This window comes from Phragmites australis, chromosome 2 (genome assembly GCF_958298935.1).
Source record: "Phragmites australis chromosome 2, lpPhrAust1.1, whole genome shotgun sequence".
NCBI classification, from domain to species: Eukaryota; Viridiplantae; Streptophyta; class Magnoliopsida; order Poales; family Poaceae; genus Phragmites; species Phragmites australis.
The window spans coordinates 48982142-49002123 of record NC_084922.1 but is presented as its reverse complement, the minus strand read 5'-3'; the positions used below and the strand labels follow the sequence as shown (position 1 = coordinate 49002123).

The following is a 19982-nucleotide window of genomic DNA, read 5'->3' as shown; positions in this document are numbered from 1 at the left end:
AGCCAATACAATAAACTTGCTATCCACATTAACTGTAGCAATAATTAATGGGCAATACGGTCATTATACCCTACATCTTAATTCTTGTACCTAAGTCTATGTCTATATGAACTTATATTTGAGATTGGAGGGAGTATTATAGCTAAGTCATATATCTAATCATTTTTAGGTTAGCAGTGAAAAATACTTTAAATTCCGTGCTGGCTTGAATGGACCGTGTTTAATCCGTGCCTATGCGAGGAACGCTAAATGAGAAAAGGAATTTACTCCTCCACATGGTCTGAAAATTCTTCATAGGAGTATTTGTGGAGAGATGTTATGGTGCTGCAAATCACTTATGAGAACAAGTATACATTTACTCCTCCACATGGCCTGAAAAATCTTTATAGAAGCACTACATTATTCACCACTAGTACTACCTCTATTTTTAAATAGATGTTATTTTATAATATGTGTAGTTAAACTTTAAAGGCTTTGACTATTAATATACATAAAAATTATTAGAATTTGACACATGCAAATGATATTTGATATAAAAAAACTTCAATATAGCTATATATTTAACAAATTTCACTAAAAAATATAAAAAATAATGTTAAAACATATATATTGGAGACTGTATCATTGTCCAAAAGTAAAAGAGAAGTACCTGCAGAACAGTTTAGGTACGTACGGTATTTATTTACCCCATTCTGAGTTTCTGACTCGTACTATACTCGTACAGTACAGTACTAGAGTCTCAAAAGGAGAAACAAAAATGAGCGGCCGTTACTCCAAAGTAAAAGCAGACGCTATGAATAAGAAGGCGTTGCATTTTCTCCGACTTTCATTTCGAAAAGCTGGCAGTAAAAGCCTCGCATGATGCTTTTCATTCAAGAGGTGAGGGATAGGCGCAACACTCATGCGATCAGGTCAGTCCCTGAATACTGCTACTCTGCTAGGAGATAAGACCTTGCTTAGCAAGTCTCTAACTCTCAACTTCACATTATATTTAGTATTTATAAGTTAAAATAAAATATTTTTTATTTTTATTTTCAATTTAAAATATAATAAAATAGTTCAATTAAACACTTATAATATATCCTCATTGCAGCTCCACAAATTACTAAAACTAAAATACCACGCTCTAAAATTATTAGAGCCGAAGCTCTGCAAAATAATACTTCTACCAAGTAAAAACTGGAGCAACGCTGCTTCAAACCACCAAACCTCTCCTGACAACGCGGGCCCACCCACGGCCTCCCCTGCTTGGATATAAAGGGCTCTCTGCTTGCTCTCCCTTTTCCACACACAACCGCCCCGCGCCGCGCTTCTTTCCTCTCCGTCTCGTCCGGCCGTTTCCTCTTGTTTCACCTCCGGCGGCAGCGGCGGTGAACCGTGTGGAGAGAGCCATGAGGACGAGGAGCGGGTCTCTCTATTCCAGCGGCTGCGAGTTTGCGGTGGCCGTGGGGCAGAAGAGGAAGAGGGCGTCGTTGGGGCAGTCGGCGGTTGCCGGCGAGTGCTCCGGTGGCGGGCGCCGGAAGCGGCTTGCCGGAGGACCGGACTACCTGGACGAGCTCCCTGACGACCTCGTCCTCTCCGTCCTCTCCAAGCTCGCTGCCTCCGCCTCGGCGCCCTCCGACCTGCTCTCCGTGCACCTCACGTACGTCCGCCGTCCGGGCACCACTTCTCTGGTTCATCAATCCGCTTGGCCGGGAATCCCTCGCGTTCCGTCGAATTGCAAAGGCTCCTTTCCCTCGCCTGGTATTTGAAACTTGAAATGCGTTGGGGGCAGGAGCTCATTGCAGTTTGTGGAAAGCTTGAGGCGTGGGATGGGTCATCGGGATAACGCGGTGGCGAAGGATGGCCACTGAAAGCGTCTTCTCTTTGGCGTTGCAGGTGCAAGCGGCTCAACGGGCTAGGCCGGCATGACATGGTGTTCGCCAAGGCCTCGCCGGCGTCTCTTGCCGTCAAAGCGGCGACGTGGTCGGAGACGGCGCAGAGGTTCCTCAAGCGATGCGCCGACGCCGGCAACCTCGAGGCCTGCTACATTCTCGGCATGGTACGCCGCCTTCAACAACCCTAGATTCTAGTAGTGCCACGCAGTAGAGTTGATCGAGTTGATTGTTAAGCATGCATGATGAGAAGTGCGCTGATCTAGAGCGTTTGCTTCTGCTTGCAGATTCGCTTCTATTGCCTTGGGAGCCGGAGCGGCGGCGCGGCGCTGCTGGCGAGGGCGGCCGTCGGCGGGCACGCGGCCGCGCTCTACTCGCTGGCTGTCATCCAGTTCAACGGGAGCGGGGGCGCCAAGTCGGACCGCGACCTGCGCGCCGGCGCGGCGCTGTGCGCGCGCGCGGCCGCGCTCGGTCACGTCGACGCGCTCCGCGAGCTCGGGCACTGCCTCCAGGACGGCTACGGCGTGCGCCGCGACCCCGCCGAGGGGCGCCGCCTCCTCGTCGCCGCCAACGCACGCGAGCTCACCCTCGCGCTCGCCGCGGCCGCTTCGCACCGCACCTTCCCCGCCCTCCCGCTCGGCGCCGGCTGCCCCCTCCTCTCGGACTTCGGCTGGAGCCTCCCGGAGGCGGAGCCCCACGCGGCGAACCTATTCATGGTGGACTGGTGGGCCTCCAACAGGGGCCATGCCGTCGCCAAGACATCGGCAGCCGAAGCCACCGGCGACAGCGACGGCGACGCCGCCGAGCTCCGCCTGTGCTCCCACGTCCGCTGTGGGCGCAGGGAGACGCGGCGTCACGAGTTCCGGCGGTGCTCGGTGTGCGGCGCGGCCAACTACTGCTCCCGCGCGTGCCAGGCGCTGGACTGGAAGCGCGCGCACAAGGCGCAGTGCGTGCCCATGGACCGGTGGCTGCTCGCCGGCGGCGAGGCCCAGTAACGGAGGGCACAAACTCCCAACGGCTGACGTACCAGTAGCCCTCCTCCAAGGCCACACGACTCTCTAGCCGTGCTGGTCCACTGCTCGTACGGTGGACCGGGTGTAGTGAAGGAAGGAGCAGCAGGAAGAAGGCGTTCCATTTTTCTCTCTTTTCACCGAGGTTCCTGCCGTTTGGGTGTCGTCTTGTCAGATGTACGTATTCTACTAGGGAAGAGGAGTGGAGAGATACCAGCGCCCTTTTTTTTTATTTCTCTTTTTTATTTCGACTACTACTAAGCTAGAGAAATTTCAAGCCCTTTTTTAAATGAGATTTTTTTAGATTTATGCTATTATAAATATTACAATTTTGAAATGTGTCACTACACTTTTATTATTTAAAAAGAAATCATTATGAATCTTCTGAAATTGGATCTATTTCATTAATTTAGAGATCTGTAATGGTTTGAATACAATTTTAAGATATCTGTAATGTCATGTATCTAATTCAAGAGTTTTGTAATGGTATGAATCTAATTTTTTTTTTAAATAATATCATCTTTTTAAAATACCGAAAGTATAGTAGTATATTTTTTAAAACTGTGATATTTATAATGATATAAATTAAAAAAATAAATCGAGTTTTGGAGTTGAGATTTCCTCGTCTTGCTGTTTTGGATGGACGCTGTGTGAGGTACGGACAAGGCAGTTCGTCTGTTTCGAGTTGATCAGGGTGATTAGGAGGAGCGATTAGCAGCGGCAATCGGGGTGTGCGCTGCGGCTGCGCGGCATCCTTTTGTTCACGAGGTCTGGCAGCCTTGGAGCTTTCTCTCTGTCTGGTTGTGTTGTTCATTGTTGGGAGAGCCGGAGAGGTGGTGGTAGCCATGTAGTCTACTGCCGTTTTCTTTCTCCTAGGTCATGGAACATTGGAAAGAACACACAAGATGACGAGTGCCTTCCTTTATCGCTCCAGTACGCTTTGCTACCTGCTGCACGATGTTATAGATATACGAGCGTAGGACAGATACGTCCTTCTACCTATACTTTATGGCAGCCCAAAACAAGGGGCTTTTTAAAATACCTTTCTTTTGCGGAAAATTCTATAAAATTTTATAATAAAGCATTCAGGACTGCCGTATAGCAAGCTGTATGAAGTTACAGTCGGGTTGCATTTGGAATTCGTGTGAAACCTACGGCACTGATGTCTACCTGCAAACAAAAAAGAATGGAGTCATGAACTCTAGCAGCAGTAGTACAAACTTGGAGGCTGTGAATACCACTCACCTAATCACCTGTATGATGCATGGCATGAATCAGCAGGAAGTTCGTGAGAACGAAAGGCACGCCCCAACGACGCTCCGCCCCGTCTGAAACGCAGACCATGCGATGCGGCGCGGTCGATCCAACTGCGCCAAAGGTTGTGATGCTGTATGAAAGATTCATTTTTGAACAACATTTGTTTGAAAATACATTTGTAAAATATGTTTTTGAAAAGGGTCAACAAGTAAAAATTCCATGTCGATCGGCAGTGGTGGTATGATATTCCCGCGACGTGACATCTGCGTCGGCGTGGATGAACCCGCATCAGAACAGCAAGATCGCGGACTGGGCACAGCACAAGCCAACAAAGCATCATCCGATCGTAATGGTAGTACCAATCGGGAAGCAGTACGCACGTACTAATATATAGTTTAGTCCAAACTGGTGAAAGATCTGACGGGATCCAAACCTAGCAGATCCCATCTTGTTAGCCTGTCTCGAGGTTTCGTCGTTTCAGGCGACGGCATGCATGTTGCAGCGCCCAAACAGTAAGGGTAGGCAGACTGAGCAACCAAACTTGGAATTGGATGCCAACAGGGGACAGCGTCGCTGTGACTGACCTCTCCTCTGGCGTCGATGACCGAATACTGCGTTGGGAGTGTTTAGACGGCGAGGATTGGTAAGAGAATCTTTGATATTATGTTATGTTTAAACTACTTATTAGAGTCGTCATTAAGGATTTCGATGTCTCTTAGCTCAAGCGAGACTATCAGGCTAAGAGCTCTCTGAAACTCCTGGGCGATCCTGTGCTTAAGTCTTTGGTATCCTCCGGACCCCTAGAGATAATTGATAATCGGAGGTTACACACCCCTTGAGGAGGGGGAGGGGCAAGGGGGCCTAGTAAGGCCTGTAGGAGCGGACCTACAAGTCATGTTGTGTCTGTCTTGATGCAACATATATTTAATGTTAGTATAAGTGATGGCTAACTGACATGTTGATGTAAGTGGTGGTCGACTGAAACACCGTTGCAAATGGTGGTCGCCTGACATGTAGGATAAGATCAGCATCGTAGTCGACAACCGACCAGGCACTGTGATCACTCATCGTTACAGTGACCAACATAGCTAGGTGATATCATCACGATGGTTGATATTTTGATCTCCTGTCTAGGCGATGTATTACTATAATAGCCCTATCTTTTAATTATATAGGCGATAGCTTATATATCTACCGTCTCTCAAGAGCACATCCGTAGCCCTACGTCATGGAAGATAATATAAATACTGATCAAAGACATATGGTGCACCAAGACAAATTTTTACAATCACTTTGGGTATTCCTTTCCTCTTCTTTTCTTTCTTAAGCCGCTCTAACGAACTGATTCTTGCCGCACCTTATTCTCGAAAGATATGTTCTTTTGCTAACACTACTCTTACGACACATTAATACAACTCGGTGTTGACGACCGAAATTGGTATGCTGTGAAGAATTTCGGTTCTGAAAGTTTCTTAGTGACCGGTGAATAGTATTCTGACCAGATAAACAGTACCTCCCGTCAGTGAACAATGATTTTAGACCAGTGAACACGATCAGTGGTTATGACCAATGACCAGGTGACCAGTGATCATGGTTTGTTCTTGCAGTTAGTTAATCGAATGTAAAGAAGGTCGAAATACATTAAAGTGTATTCGGGTAGATATATGAGAGTTTTACGTGTTAAAATAGGAAATATATGTTTGTTATAGAAAGTTTGAAGATCAGGTAGGCATAGTCGAATTATATCTGTAAATCTTGTTCGGTTTGAATTAGGAGTCGTGATTTCTTACGGCTAAGACCTACTGCCTTATAAATATGAGAGAGTCATGTCCGATTGAGGATATCAACCAATCGATCAAATCAATCTACTTTACCTTTCGTTTTTTGCCTAGTTATTATAGTCACGTTCTTTTTTTCAATCTATATTGCTACATGTTCTTGATTCTAACTATCAAGGACAAGTCGTCGGTCATCTACACTCCGATAGGGTCCCTCTCGAGCGTGAGTGACGACGAAGATCCAATAACACAGTAATATGATCGAGATATCCTGATACTACTCGTCAGATATTGCATACGATGTGCTGTTGGTACTGCCACTTTTCGCGCTCGGTTACAATCCGGAGGAGGTTAAAAGGCGGCGACTCACGAGTCGAATGTTATGTTTAAACTACCCTTACGACACGTACATTTGTACGACTCGGTTACAATTAGGAGATCAAAGGGCGGCGACTCACTTTACGAGTCGATGGGTACAAAACACCTCGTTGCCACGGTGTTGTACATGACGTATTCCCCGTCCCAATATTCAAACGTATGCTGGATTAGTGTGAATTTTACAAGATCGCCGCCTGATGTCTGCACGTTTGACTTTCCCGGCCCTTGAACTGTGTTGTCGAATGAAGAGACGAGGAGTTCAGGATCGTGCGCGCGAATTGGAATATGGTGGTTAATTACATGGCGAGGAATCGAATATGGATTGACCTTTTGGTTGTTTTCGCGGGGCCTACATAGCACGCTAGTTGTGCTAATTTTAAGCTTTGAGGAAGTGTGCGAATCATGCTTTCACGAGCTAGGTTGGTCGTTTATATGTGCCAAGACGGTTCATGGTCCCGATCTGTATCTACTTCCTCCACTTCGTAATCGCAACATTGTCTCTCTTATTTATAATTCATACCATGTCCTTCCACGTAGGTGTTTATGAACGCGTGTGCATGTATTAGACTTACGAAATGAAGCGTATCGGATCGGATAGAATTCAAAGATGTTCTCGGGGAGGAGCAACAAGTAACTTGAATCTTTTTTTTTATTCCCATGCAATTTGCATTCCTTAAAAGAAACTTGTGCCCATGAACGGGAAGCTATAACAACTTCCAATCGGTCAAGCAACGCTGATCGATACCCCTAGCTTAATTGACGCTATGATTTTTAAGTTAAGCATGATTGGTGCTTTGCTTCGAGTCAAGAGCCCTCAAAGGACAGATTAACTAGCACTACCTGATGCATACTCCATAATTTTGCTCCGATGGTCAATGGCTATCAAGGGACAGCATCTCTTGAGAAGTGTGTGTGTGTGTGTGCCTGTTGCCATGCAGTAGTAGCTTTGCTCTTTGCTGCTATCGTATGAGAAGCCCGACCGTAAGATTTTTATTCTTTCTTTCGAAGACTTTACCTAAGTTTTTCTATATAATTTACATGGACAAGGTTTCTACGAGGGGATCTTCTTAAATGAAGTGTTGGTTGTGCACACTGCACACGGTGCGTGCTGCAACTGGTCCATGTCAGAGATCTATATAACACACACACACACACAACAAGGTCCATGACAGATACCAATTCCTCCTTGCTCACTGTAAAAACGAGAGCATATGTCACCGCAAAGAAGAATGAGATCGACATATGTAGTAATATAGTTTTGAAGACTAACACATGTATTAATTTCTAATAGTTTCGATTCCTTGTAAGCAATGCCAATGAGATCATGGCGTAGTATCAGTCCAGATCTCCATGTCAATGGTTTTGCTATACCGGAGTCATGTTCCCATCATGTGCCATATGGGAGCAGCATTTGGAAAGCAGGGAGGAGCAGCTACCAGACAGACAGTGGGCAAATGATTCTGCACAACATGGTGAGTCATTTGACCAAGGGCTTTCATGTAGGGTCGTTGCCACTTGCAACTTGGAACAGTTGTTGGTAGTGTAGTGCCATCAAGGCAAGTTTAAGCTTAACCTCAACTGTGGAACTGAATTAAAGTGACAGAAAAGAATCATAAAAACTCAACTCTCTGCAACTTATTATTTATTTCTTTTTTCAAACAGTGAGTATACAATGAATCCGTAGCTCCATCATTCCTGCAACTGCAAGTTGCAACGTTGACAAAGCTGAAAAAAGGGCCAAGAACAAGCAGTAGTACACGCTCCGGAATGGAATAAAGCTGAAAAATGCCACTGCTCCTTACCCTTTCTTTTTTCTTTCTCTCCTTTTGATATTCTCTTTTCTCCCTGTTGAGATGCCTGCGCTGCGCTGCGCATTTGCAGCCTTGGAGGTACCTTCTCCGACTGATCTAAGCTGATCGACCTTGCACACTGCACTACAGTTTGGGAATCCAATGCGTGCATGCGATGTCGGCAACTGTACAATACTAGTGCAACTACTGCTTGCTGGTCGTAGCACTAGCAGCAGCAGCACCGTACTAGCATGGAGATGCAGATCAGCGGATGCTATCGCCATGCCTTGCCCTGTCCGACATGTCGCATTATTGTGGAGTTTATTTGCTGTTCTTGGATGGATGGATGATTTGGCGATTTGGCAGGGATAGATGGATGATTTGACCTGTCTGTCATGGCATTTGGATCCCTGACTTCACACAGATTGAAGTCAGTGCTAATGTAGTGTGTCGCTGGATCCGAAACGGGCGCAGAAGATTCAATCATACAGTAATATTATAAATAGTAAATATGAATAGTATTTTGATGAATAATAAATTTGTACCATGTTTGAAGGCAGAGGTGAAAGATCAGATGCGCGAAAGTGTGAAAATTGCTGATGTTTCATATTATCTTTTGTGTGAAAAAGTCTCTCATGTGGTTTGTGTGTGTGTGTATATATATATATATATATATATATATGATCGATAAGGTATAACTTGATTTATAAGATAGTTATATAACGGATCAACTAAATCTAAACTATCAAATTTAATCTATATTATGTTTTATCCTAACCGATCATATCTATCATCAAATAATTACACATAATTACAAGAGATTCGGTAATTACATTCCTTATCTTTAATAGCCCACTCAATCATAACCGTGCTAGGTTAAAATTGTGCTTGAAGTTCACCGGCTGTTTAACAGCTAGCGTCTTGGTAAACCCATCTGCGACTTGATTACCTAAAGGAACAAAATCAATCTCCAATAATTTTCTTGATACACGTTCTCTTACAAAGTCATATTCCATCTTAATATGTTTTGTCCTGGCATAAAACACTGGATTAGCATAACGATATTTAGCACCAATATTGTCCCACCAAAGTTTAGCTGCATTCGAATTTTGTATCTGAATTTTTTGCAATAAAGTTTGTATCCACATGATTCTAGCAGTAGTATTAGCAGTTGCATTATACTCCGCTTTTCTACTGGACCTTGATATTATAAGTTATTTGCATGCACTTCATGGGACAAGATTAAAACCCAAGAATGTAGCAAAACCTCCCGTAGACCTTCTGTCATCCAGAAATCATGCCCAATCTGCATAAGAAAATCCATTGACAAGTAGAGAATTGGATCTACCAATGTTTAGTCTAATTTTAGTAGACTGTTTCAAATATCTTAAACTTTTTTTTTCACAGCAGTCCAGTGTGTTTTAGTAAGAACATGAAGAAACTAACACACCTTATTCACAAGAAAAGAGATATGAGATCTAGTAAGAGTCAAATATTATAATACACCAACTATACTTTTGTATTATGTGGCATCATTAGGACCTAACGACACTCATTCAAAAGCTGACAACTTCTCGCTAACTGACAAGGGAGTATTAACCGACTTACATTCTGATATACCAACTCTCTTCAGTAAATCAGATGCATATTTCTCTTGTGTCAATATAATACCATCACGTACCTTGTTGACTTCTATAACAAACAAATAGTGTAGTTCTCCCAAGTCCTTCAGTGCAAATTCTTGTTCTAGCTTACGCAACAGTCTTACTGTCACAGCTTGAGTTGAACTCACAACAATTATATCATCCCCATACAAACGTAGTTACATCACTGTTGCTGAAATAAAATAATGAAGTGTCTACGTTTGGCGATTTGAAACCAAGGTTATGCAATTTTACACTCAATCAGGAATACCATGCACCAAGTGCTTGTTTTAACCCATATAGAGCTTTATCTAACTTGTACACATAATTTGGCATGATTTGATCCTCATACCTCGGAGGCTGCCTCATATAAACTTCTTTCTCTAAAATACCATGCAAGAAAGCATTTTGAACATCTAATTGACGTAAGTTCCACCCTTTAGAGATAGCAACAGACAAAATAATTCTGATTATAATTGCTTTAACAACATGACTAAAAGCATCTTCATAATCTATACCATATCTTTGTTTAAAGCCTTTAGCAACTAGGCGTGCTTTATATCTATCTAAGCTCCTATCAGCTTTACGTTTGATCTTATAGACCCATTTGCAATGTATGACATTCATGCCCTTCTGTGGTGGAATTAGGTGCCATATTTTATTTTTTATTAAGGCATCATACTCTAAATCTATAGCATGTTTCCAGTTCTTATCATGTAAGGCTTCACTAATATCCTGAGGTTCACCAGTAGACACAAAATTACCATAACGAATTTTGCCATCAATGAATACCTTCGATTTTACTATGCCATGTTGTAGTCGAGTTCTTGGACGTATTGGAGTTGTTGGTGCATTCTTGGGTGCTATAGGTGCTTCAACTGCATCGGATCCACCAGGGGAATCATTTTCGGGATTGATCCCCCCGATAGAGCTGGACTCAGCATCTGATCCGAGGCATGTTCGACCGTCGGAGAAGAACCACCAGCCCTGTTCTGCCGCATGTCACAAGCCAGAGGTGAGCGCGAGACATTCGGACGCGCGGGTGATGTCGAGGTTGCATGCGACCCGCCTGGCCACACGTCTTGATGCGGTACGCGCTCTGTGTGCTCTCCGTCGGATCCTCCTAAGCCTAGGATAGATCCCGACGCTAACCTACCCTATTGCTCGTTAGGCGAATCAGCCTAGGATCCAGAGCCCAAGTTATTTTCCGCTGCAATTTCCTATGCTTCCTGTACATTCTCCATTAAAACATTAGTACCAGGAATATTAGCCAATTAGTCATCTAACAATTCATTCCCAGTCCGAGAATTATCCAAGGTTGGAGGAAGTAGAAGAATTTTATAGCGCAATCGGGAGGAGGCATTAGGATGCAAATTAGAGAAGAGAAAAACATTATCATCAAAGACAATGTCTTTTGAAATATAGACACATCCTGTAGACACATTCAGACACTTGAAGCCTTTATGAAGATTGATGTGTCCAAGAAAAACATATCGTTTGGATCAAAACTGTAATTTGCGATTATTGTATAGACGAAGATTAGGCCAGCATGCACACCCAAAATCTCTCAAGGATGAGTAATCGGGTTTTGTATGAAACAAGCGTTCTAAGGGAATAGAAAAATTTATAACTTTGTTAGGAGTGCGATTAATCAAGAAAGTGGCAGCCAAGAACGCTTCATCCTAAAATTTAAGAGGCATATGAGCATGTGCTAAAAGCGACACCCCTATTTAAACAATGTGTCTATGCTTGTGCTCAGCTGCGCCATTGTGCTCGTGCGCATATGGGCAGAAAACAAGATGTGTTATGCCAATTTTAGTGAAAAAAGGATGAAGCTTTTCATATTCACCTCCCTAATCTGTTTGTATAGCAATAATTTTTCGATCAAACAAATGCTCAACAAGATGTTGAAAATCATGAAACTTCTGAAACACTTTGTATTTAAATTTCAAAAGATATATCCAAGTGAATTTGCTAAAGTCATCAATAAAACTGACATAATACTTATATTTTCCAACAGAATCTAGTGCTGGGCCCCACACATCAGAGATAATGAGTTTAAGAGGATGACTAGACACACTTGTGGATTTGGGGGTATGACAATTGATGACTTTTTGCTTGTTGGTAAGCATCACAAATAGCATCATTATTGGACTGATTTAGAGATGAGAGACTATGACTACTAATCACCCCTTGGACAATAGGTGCAAGATGATAGCCTAGACGCCTGTGCCATCTATCAAAGGATGGTTTATTGATTCCAAAAAATTATTTTGTATATGGTACAAATGGAAAAGGGTACAATCTCTTCTGACATGTTCCTCTAAGAAGAGTGCTCCTCATGTCCTGATCTTTAATCAAAAAGAAATTAGGATGGAACTCGAGAAAGACATTATTATCTTTAGCAATGCGGTGAACAGAAACAAGATTTTTTTAAGCTTGTGGAACTTGAAGGATATTTTTAAGATCAAGATTGTGATTGGAAGTATAAATAGATTGACCAATATAACTAATATTTATACCCACACCGCTTGCGGTGTGAATCTGATCATTACTGTTGTACTTGTTCCGGACCGCTAGCTTCTCCAATTCTCTAGTGATGTGATCAGTGGAGCCTGTGTTGTGTACCAGTTTGTGTCCATATAGTAGGAGTTTGTTGCAGCAGCGACGTTTCTTTCTTTAGGCACATAGTTCTCGTCATACCTATGCCAGCAATCTAAAGCAATGTGCCCCTTTTTCACACTTGGCAAGTAGGGCGGTTGTCAACGTTGCCATTGTTAGTGCCGCAATTGTAGCTGCTACGTTGCTGTTGCTGTTGGTTGTCGCGGCCACGACCACCGCCACGACCACGACCACCACGCCCACGATTGAAGCTGCCACGTCCTGATCCACCATGTCTACGACGTGTAGCGGCGTTGACAGACGAGGAGGAACCACCCTATTGTAGGTCAATCCTAGTTTCAAAACTCAAAAGTTGAGAGTACAGTTCCCCAATTGATATGTGTTCAACTCTAGTTACAATTGCAGCAACTAAAGGATTGAATTCAGCATCTAGCCCATTAAGGATATAGGCGACCATCTCTTCATCATCTAGCGGCTTTCCTGCCGCCGCCATCTCATCTCAAGCGACCTCATCTTGCCGAAGTACTCGGAGATGCTCATGGTTTCCTTCTACGTCGTCGTCAGTGCGAGGCGCACGTTGATTGCGCGTGCGTGGATTTTAGAAGCATACATATCTTGTATCATCCTCCAAGCCTGAGCCGCCGTCCTTGCAACAACCACCTGCAACAACACATCCCGGAATAGGGACGCGAAGAGGAACCCAATGACCTATTGGTCCGTGGCGTACCACTCCTCCTTATCTGCAACCTTCGATGTGATCTTAGCAACGGGGGCGATGCTTTTGCCGGTGATGTAGCCCTCAAGCCGCACACCCCGGATTGCGGTGAGTACTTGCTCTTCCCACATCGCGAAGTTCTGTCTCATGAGCTTTTCCAAGACATGGACGCCAGACAGTAAGTTGGAGGAGGAAGACGAACTAGTCAACATAGCAATCTAGTTCTTTGTTACTCTGATTACCATGAAAAAATCAGAGGTGCGAAAGCGTGAAAATTGCTCAGCGGCAATGTTTCGTGTTATCCTTTATGTGGAAAATCCCCTCACGTGGCTTGTACATATATAGTATGACCGACAGGAAATGACTTGATTTATAAGATAGCTATACAACAGATCAACCAAATCTAAACTATCAAATTTAATCTATATCATGCCTTACTCTGACCAGTCATATTTATTACCAAACAATTACACATGATTACAAGAGATTCGATGATTATATTCCTTATATCTAATAGAATGTACTGATTTCTACTATAGCACGTGACATATTTTACTATTGCCCTCCTCTAACTTCACCGTGTGAAGTCAGAGATCAAATCCGTCCATCATGTCCCATTTGTTCGTTGAACAACCGACGGTGATTTATATATGATGTGGATCCCGATCTAGAGTGACAAGACATGGTATTTTTAGTGCACCTCGTAGCACATTTGGACAGGGGTTTGGATTCAAATTGATCGCAAGGATATAGTTCATGTTTGGTTTCAAATTCTAAGAGTTCCTCGAGCAATCCGCTGATTGAATCAAACGCCTCTCGAAGTGAGAGGCTTTTCATTTGTTCTGATACACGCGTGTGCTGAAGTAATGGGTATGCGGTGATTCAGAAGACAGCTTGTTTAAGAATGGACATGGATGACAGAGAGAGCTTGTTCGTAGTGCTGCTACACTTCATTTTTGAGAGCGATCTTGGAGTTCCCTTTGGCGTGAGCATGACTATATGTCAACCTTGACAGAAGATTTAAAGTATTGTGTAATGGCCAAAAACATTGAGCTCACTGGTCGGAGGCGTGTTTGGCAACATCATTAACTACGATTTGCTAGTACTAACATTCAGACAAAGCCAAGGTTTTCTAGATTTCGCAGATCTAATCTAGTCACATCAGGAATATGTTAGTAACTTTGCATACACATGTGACAGACACTCCATGATCCATTTTTCTCTTTCCAGGACCATCACACGCGCGGCCAAATCATCACACAAGCTTAACGCACTGGATTAGCACTGAAAGTTTGTCACCATCCGACGAAAATGGCTGGGCCATTGAGCTCGATTCTCATTTGGAGCCATTGATCGGTTAAAAAAAAACGTAGGATTGAAAGAGTCTTTCTGCACCCTAAAACCTAGCTATCCAATCAGTGAGGAACTCATACTTTTAAGTTGGACGTATTGCCCTTTTACAATCAAGTTGAACTGTTCCTACAAAGAGCACACGAAAAGAACAAGTTTATGCACGAGTAATGGCGCGAAAGGCGCCATCTTCTTTCTCGATCGATTACTGGTCTACTCGTGCGCTCCGAGACATGCATCACAAACAGATTCACAAGAAAGCGGTAGAGGAAGAAAACGAAAGAGAAGACGTGCAAGCACACATGTGTGTGGGTTTCCTTTTTCTTTCCTTTTCTTTTTTCTGCCCGGCAAAGTCCAAGAGCGCGAAGCAGCACAAGAGGCGTGATACGCTTTGGTCACTTTGATGATCTTTTTCGAAAAAAAAACTTTGATTACAGCCTGCCCTTTTCACTGTTCCAGCAAGGTAAAGTGTGTCCGGATCGATTAACCTGGCTTGGCTTTGCCTTTTAGCAAGCGTAATTGACCTTAATAATCGCCTTTAATTTGCGTCGCGGTGAAGTTGCGCTCTGCACTACTGAATTCTTCCTAAACCAGGTCAAAAGGGGCACACAGAGAAAAGAACAGCAGAACACCGAGCAGTCATCAAGGACTATGTACAGCAACTTGGCAAGTGGAATGACAAGGAACATCCACTCGATCTCACTTGATGCAATATTAGGTTTCCTAGGTAATTCTTATTTGATTATATACTAGTATTGCTAGATAAATTTGCAAAGAGAAATAGTATTGCAAGAAAAAGAAAGGAAGAATAATGAAAACAAGTATATAGAGGTAATATTAAGGGCAAATTGCCAAAATACCACTAGTAAAACCCTGGTTTGCAAAATGCAATTGAGCTATGTCAATGACAAATAAGGTCTAGTCCCACATGTTATTAACACACTAAGCGGTATTTTAGTAAAGTATAATTTTACTAATAATATGGTGGCAATTGCCTTTGATATTAAAGGAGGTAAGGGTAAAAGAGACAGATAGTAGTGGGAGCAGTACAAGGAATCCAAGCCTGAAAAGAGGCCAAGAAAGCTATCAACACACATGCTCACCGTCCGATCCGAGCTACATCAGCTCATCTCTCTTTCTCACCCCACTTTGTTTGAAACAAACAAGAAAAAGCTTGTCAAAAAGGAAAACGGGTAAAAAGGAAGAAGCTTGGGAAAGAGATGAAAGGATCAAATATCTTTTTTATTATTATTGTAAAAAAAGTCGTTTTGGATTCGATTCCAATACGCCACAATAGGTATAAAAAAAGGCCAGAAGAAGAATAAGAAAAAAAATAGAAAAGCTAGTATAGCGTCACAGAAAGTTATTCTTGGATGCTGCAAAGAGATAAGGCAAAGAAAAATATATATATATTTATCCAGATTTCAAGCTCACTAGATAGCCTAGCTAGGGCATCCTGTCATCTCCTCTTACAAGTGGAGTTGTGTGATGGCTACTTACCGCCATCATCAGCTGTGGTGGTGGTGGTGGTGGTGTTTGTGTTTCTACTTGAATTGGTCCTCTGGTCGTCGCACGTGCAAGCATGTGGATCAAGCCTAAGCTGCTTTCACAAGTCATCGGCAGCCACTCTCACCAGTGGCCACATCTTGTGCTCTTAAGATCGAGGACCACTGCCTCATGGAGGCGGCATGGTTGCTGACAAAGGCATGACTAAAATGTACTGGCCAATATTAAGTGTCTGTTTGTTTGAGTTTTTCTAAAAAAATATGCTTTTGATTTATCTGAAAAGTTATTTTTGAAAATAGGTTATTGGCTTCTACAACAAATATTTAGCTACAGAAATCTATTTGTTCTGAATTCTATATTAATAGAAGTAGAACCAGAAGCAGAAAACAAACAGAGTCTTAAGTGTAAGTGTGTAACATACATAATTGAACACATACTTGTTGCTCTATCCTGGGATGTGCCGGTTTTGGCTTGTACACACGTTTCTGGTTGCACGCCTGCTGCGTATTCCCCTGCAAATATACGTGAATGTATTACAAATGCGCAATAAATGGTAGACCATGTCACATAGCTCCGGCTTCAAAAATTATTGCTGGTTATTTATTACTAGCTTCTAAATTCTTAGAGCTGACGAGTCATCATGTCTTTCACATTTTAGACTACAAGTAGAGGTTTAAATAATCTTATTTCATATTCGCAGGAGATCTCCCGAACAAGTATCATAGATCAACCACCAGATTGGAATACGACCCCTTACACATTTTTCCACCGTGATCGTTTGTACCTTGTAGTCTGTCCTCCAATGAACATTGCTGCAGATGGATCCAGTTCCTGAAAGGTGATTAACCCCTACCATTGAGTAAGCGTGTTGTCAAAGTCACAGGACTCCAAAAAGGTATTAGTGGACGTTTACTCTGTTTGGAGCTTAGATCAGCAGCACTACAGGACCACTCGCTCACTCACTTCGAAAGTTGAAACCCGGAGCAAATCCAAATGAGACCTCACGGTCTGCAGTTGTGCTGCTGCATTGATTAGCGAGTGAGTGAGGTGGGGGCTTAGCTTAAGCAACTCAATCCTGCAGGAGGATGATTGCTTGATGAAAGCAGCGTGACATGTGTGCAGGTTGAGTTACAGCAGATCTTGGCCTTTAATCAAGGATCCATGGTTGGGTCGTGCTGCTTTTGTTTGTGGCAACACAGAGCAGGTTGAGTACCTGACTGCTGCTGCTCACATCGTTTTTATTTTATGTCTGGGTCCATGTACAAGGCAGTACCAGAGGAAATTGATGAAGGGCCTCACATTTATGTATGAAGCGGCAAAATTTCAAAATATAAGCTCAGTTACTATTGCTGCAATGCTTGTGTTCATTTTATTCAGAAGAGAGCCGAAGCACATAGTAGTATCATTTGGTTCTCCAGCTTACAGTACCATTTTAGCCCTGGTCTCTCGTCAGTATGCTTGATTTACTCTGTAGTAGATCACGGCCATCGAATGCGAGTCACAAGATATGCAATTCATTGCCTTGTTTAGTCGTTTTGCGAATCAAAGGAGATCGCGAGACTAAAAACCGACTCTTCCCTCGAGTAAATCTCACAATCGGCATGCAATACCCACCTAGATAATTCATGTGCAAGTAAGTAACCTTCCATCATTTACCAAAGGTGCTCGAGCCTATCACTGTACTCTGGGATAGGTGAGGGTGAGTAGTTGAGTACTCCACTAATCTACAACCACACCAGTCAGTCGCCACTGCTTGGCTGCCCCTACCAAACCACATCAACTGGCAGCTCGGGGTACCAGTTATTGGCAGGAGTAGGTGTGAGTGAGTGCCCAAACCAAAAGGCTGCTGCAACGCCTTTAACTGCCACCGATCATGGAAACAGGTTTTGCCATGGACCTCGAGTGTGTTGCCATGGAAACAGGTGGAGTGTGTTCTCTAAGCTAGCACAACTTTTCAACTTTTCAGTTGGAATGAACCTAAGCTGTGACTTAAGAATCGACCTGATTTGACATTGCCTAAACTTCAGCTGGCTTTAAGCTGAAACCCAAGCCTTCCCAGACAAAGCATATAATTATCTGACTTGTCTTTCAGGGATCAACAAATCATTAACCAAACCATTAGAAAACTAATTAGTGATTTGGAAGTCTGTTTGTTTTTCTTCTTTCTTTTTGGCGCGCAGCTACCTACTGGTACTAAAAATAAAAACCTGGAAGCCGGCTCTCTATGCATGTATGGTGCATGTGAGGAGGCAGAGGACATGCATTAGTCCAAAAGTGGCGAGGGTTGGTTCAGTCTTTGTACCACTAATAACCTAGTAAGTGTTGTGTAGTCCTAGGAAGGGGCCCCAATAATACAAAGGAAATCTCAAGTCAAGAACATGTAGCTGCTGATGTCCAATTAATCGGCTTCCTTGCTATCTCAGCCAAAGCATGCAGCAGCCCCATGTTGGGCAGGCCACCAGCTTACTTACAAGTGCAAAATACATAAGATATTAATCAGGGAAAATCATGATGTATATATGCAGCCCTGCCCTGATAGCTTCACATCTCATGAAATGATGACACCTCACATGGATTGCAATTTCCATTGGCATCTGTGGTTAGATCCACAGTCAGCAACACCAGTGCCTGGCCAGTATTGCGGGCCAGGTAGGCAGGACAGAAAGCAAGGAACTATGCCGGATGATGTTGCCATGATCACAAGGGAAATTTACTACTCGATCGCTGGATTTGATTGGTGCAGGACACATCTGCTATATATCTACATGCATGTGTAGTGTCACATTAGTCGGCTCAACACCTTCTTGTGTGTGTGTTTGCGGTATGCATTGCAAGCAATGCTACAGGGGTTCTGGTGAGGGTGCACTGCACCATGGTCGTGACTGCCAGCCATCATGTTTGAATTGGGATTCATGCAGGTACATTGGTGTCTCTGTCTACTACACCTCTGCTGCTGCTGCACATTCTAAGTCTTGCAAGTCTAGGAGCCCTGTTACTCCAGCTTGGTGATTTGATTTTTGACTGCTGACTCCTGGGTCAGGTCAACACAGAGAAATCAAGTGTCGTTCACAGAGGAGGGGACCATGGGACGCTTGTGCGAGATCTGTCGCGTGAATGTGTGATACCCCAAGCCTTACGTCAGACACAAGGAACCTCTTGACCCCATACAATGTGTTCAAATATGTTGACACGGTCTGTGAACTGATGAGGGCGTCAGGCCACGCCCCTTTCTCCTTCAGTACAAACGGCGCCAACTCTCACAGTGAACCGTCCGGTTGGAGTGGGGCAAAAAGGGACAGTAATGATAAAAAGGCGAGTAGGATTTCAAAAACCTTGGTCGCTTTCATACATCACAAACTCTGATATGCCAGTAAACAGCTCACAGCTGAGACTATTCTAGTCTTAAGGGCTTGTTTGGATTGCAACTATATTTATCACGTCGAAACTTAGGCATTCTCAATTTTGTTAGGCAGTGTTTTGGTTGCTACCACCATTCCAATTTGCTAACTTTTTAGCCTCTCTGTCCACTTGTCGTAAATATAATATTTTGCCAAAATTTATCTAAGATTAGTTAGTCAGTTTTCTTGCCACAAAAGTGTGACAAGACTAACCTTAGACAACAATATATGGCAAAATTAGTCATGAACCGAATATGCCCAAGTCCGCCTAAGATTACAGTCCTCACATGAGATCAGAGGTGGGATTACTCACTCGGTTGCTGCTTGCAACACACTCATGAATCTGACATGGTGTGGTGATGAGGCATGACCATGCATTGTACACACCACACCGCACCGCACCGCACGGCAGTGGGCAGGGAGAGGAGGCCCCATGCAGCATACGCGCCATGGTCCGGCCGCACTGTAGCTGCCGGCCGGTGCTGTGCTCCTCCTCCTCCCCGCAATAAGCAAGCAAGCAAGCGTGAGGAGGAAGCATCACCCATCGATGATCCATCCCTACCACCCCGAGCCGCGACACGGCTCCTTCAAGGCAATCTTGTCCTGGAGAGGAGAGGCCAGGGCCAGCACGCGATCATGATCCATGAGTGGGCATGGGTTA

General features: G+C 43.7%; 1 protein-coding gene and 1 non-coding gene across 2 annotated transcripts; one reads left to right on the top strand and one right to left on the bottom strand.

Annotated features, from left to right (window-relative positions):
- Positions 1 to 1274: 1274 nt before the first annotated feature.
- LOC133909485 (F-box protein At1g67340-like) lies at positions 1275 to 3221 on the top strand. The gene is made up of 3 exons (XM_062351934.1): positions 1275 to 1642; positions 1879 to 2041; positions 2162 to 3221. The coding sequence occupies exons 1-3, from the start codon at positions 1392 to 1394 to the stop codon at positions 2867 to 2869; spliced, it is 1122 nt and encodes a 373-aa protein (XP_062207918.1). The 5' UTR covers positions 1275 to 1391; the 3' UTR covers positions 2870 to 3221.
- A 9467-nt stretch (positions 3222 to 12688) lies between these two features.
- On the bottom strand, positions 12689 to 12827 carry LOC133910352 (small nucleolar RNA Z247). The gene has a single exon (XR_009908522.1). It is a non-coding gene; the product is annotated as a small nucleolar RNA Z247 (small nucleolar RNA).
- Between the last annotated feature and the right edge of the window lie 7155 nt (positions 12828 to 19982).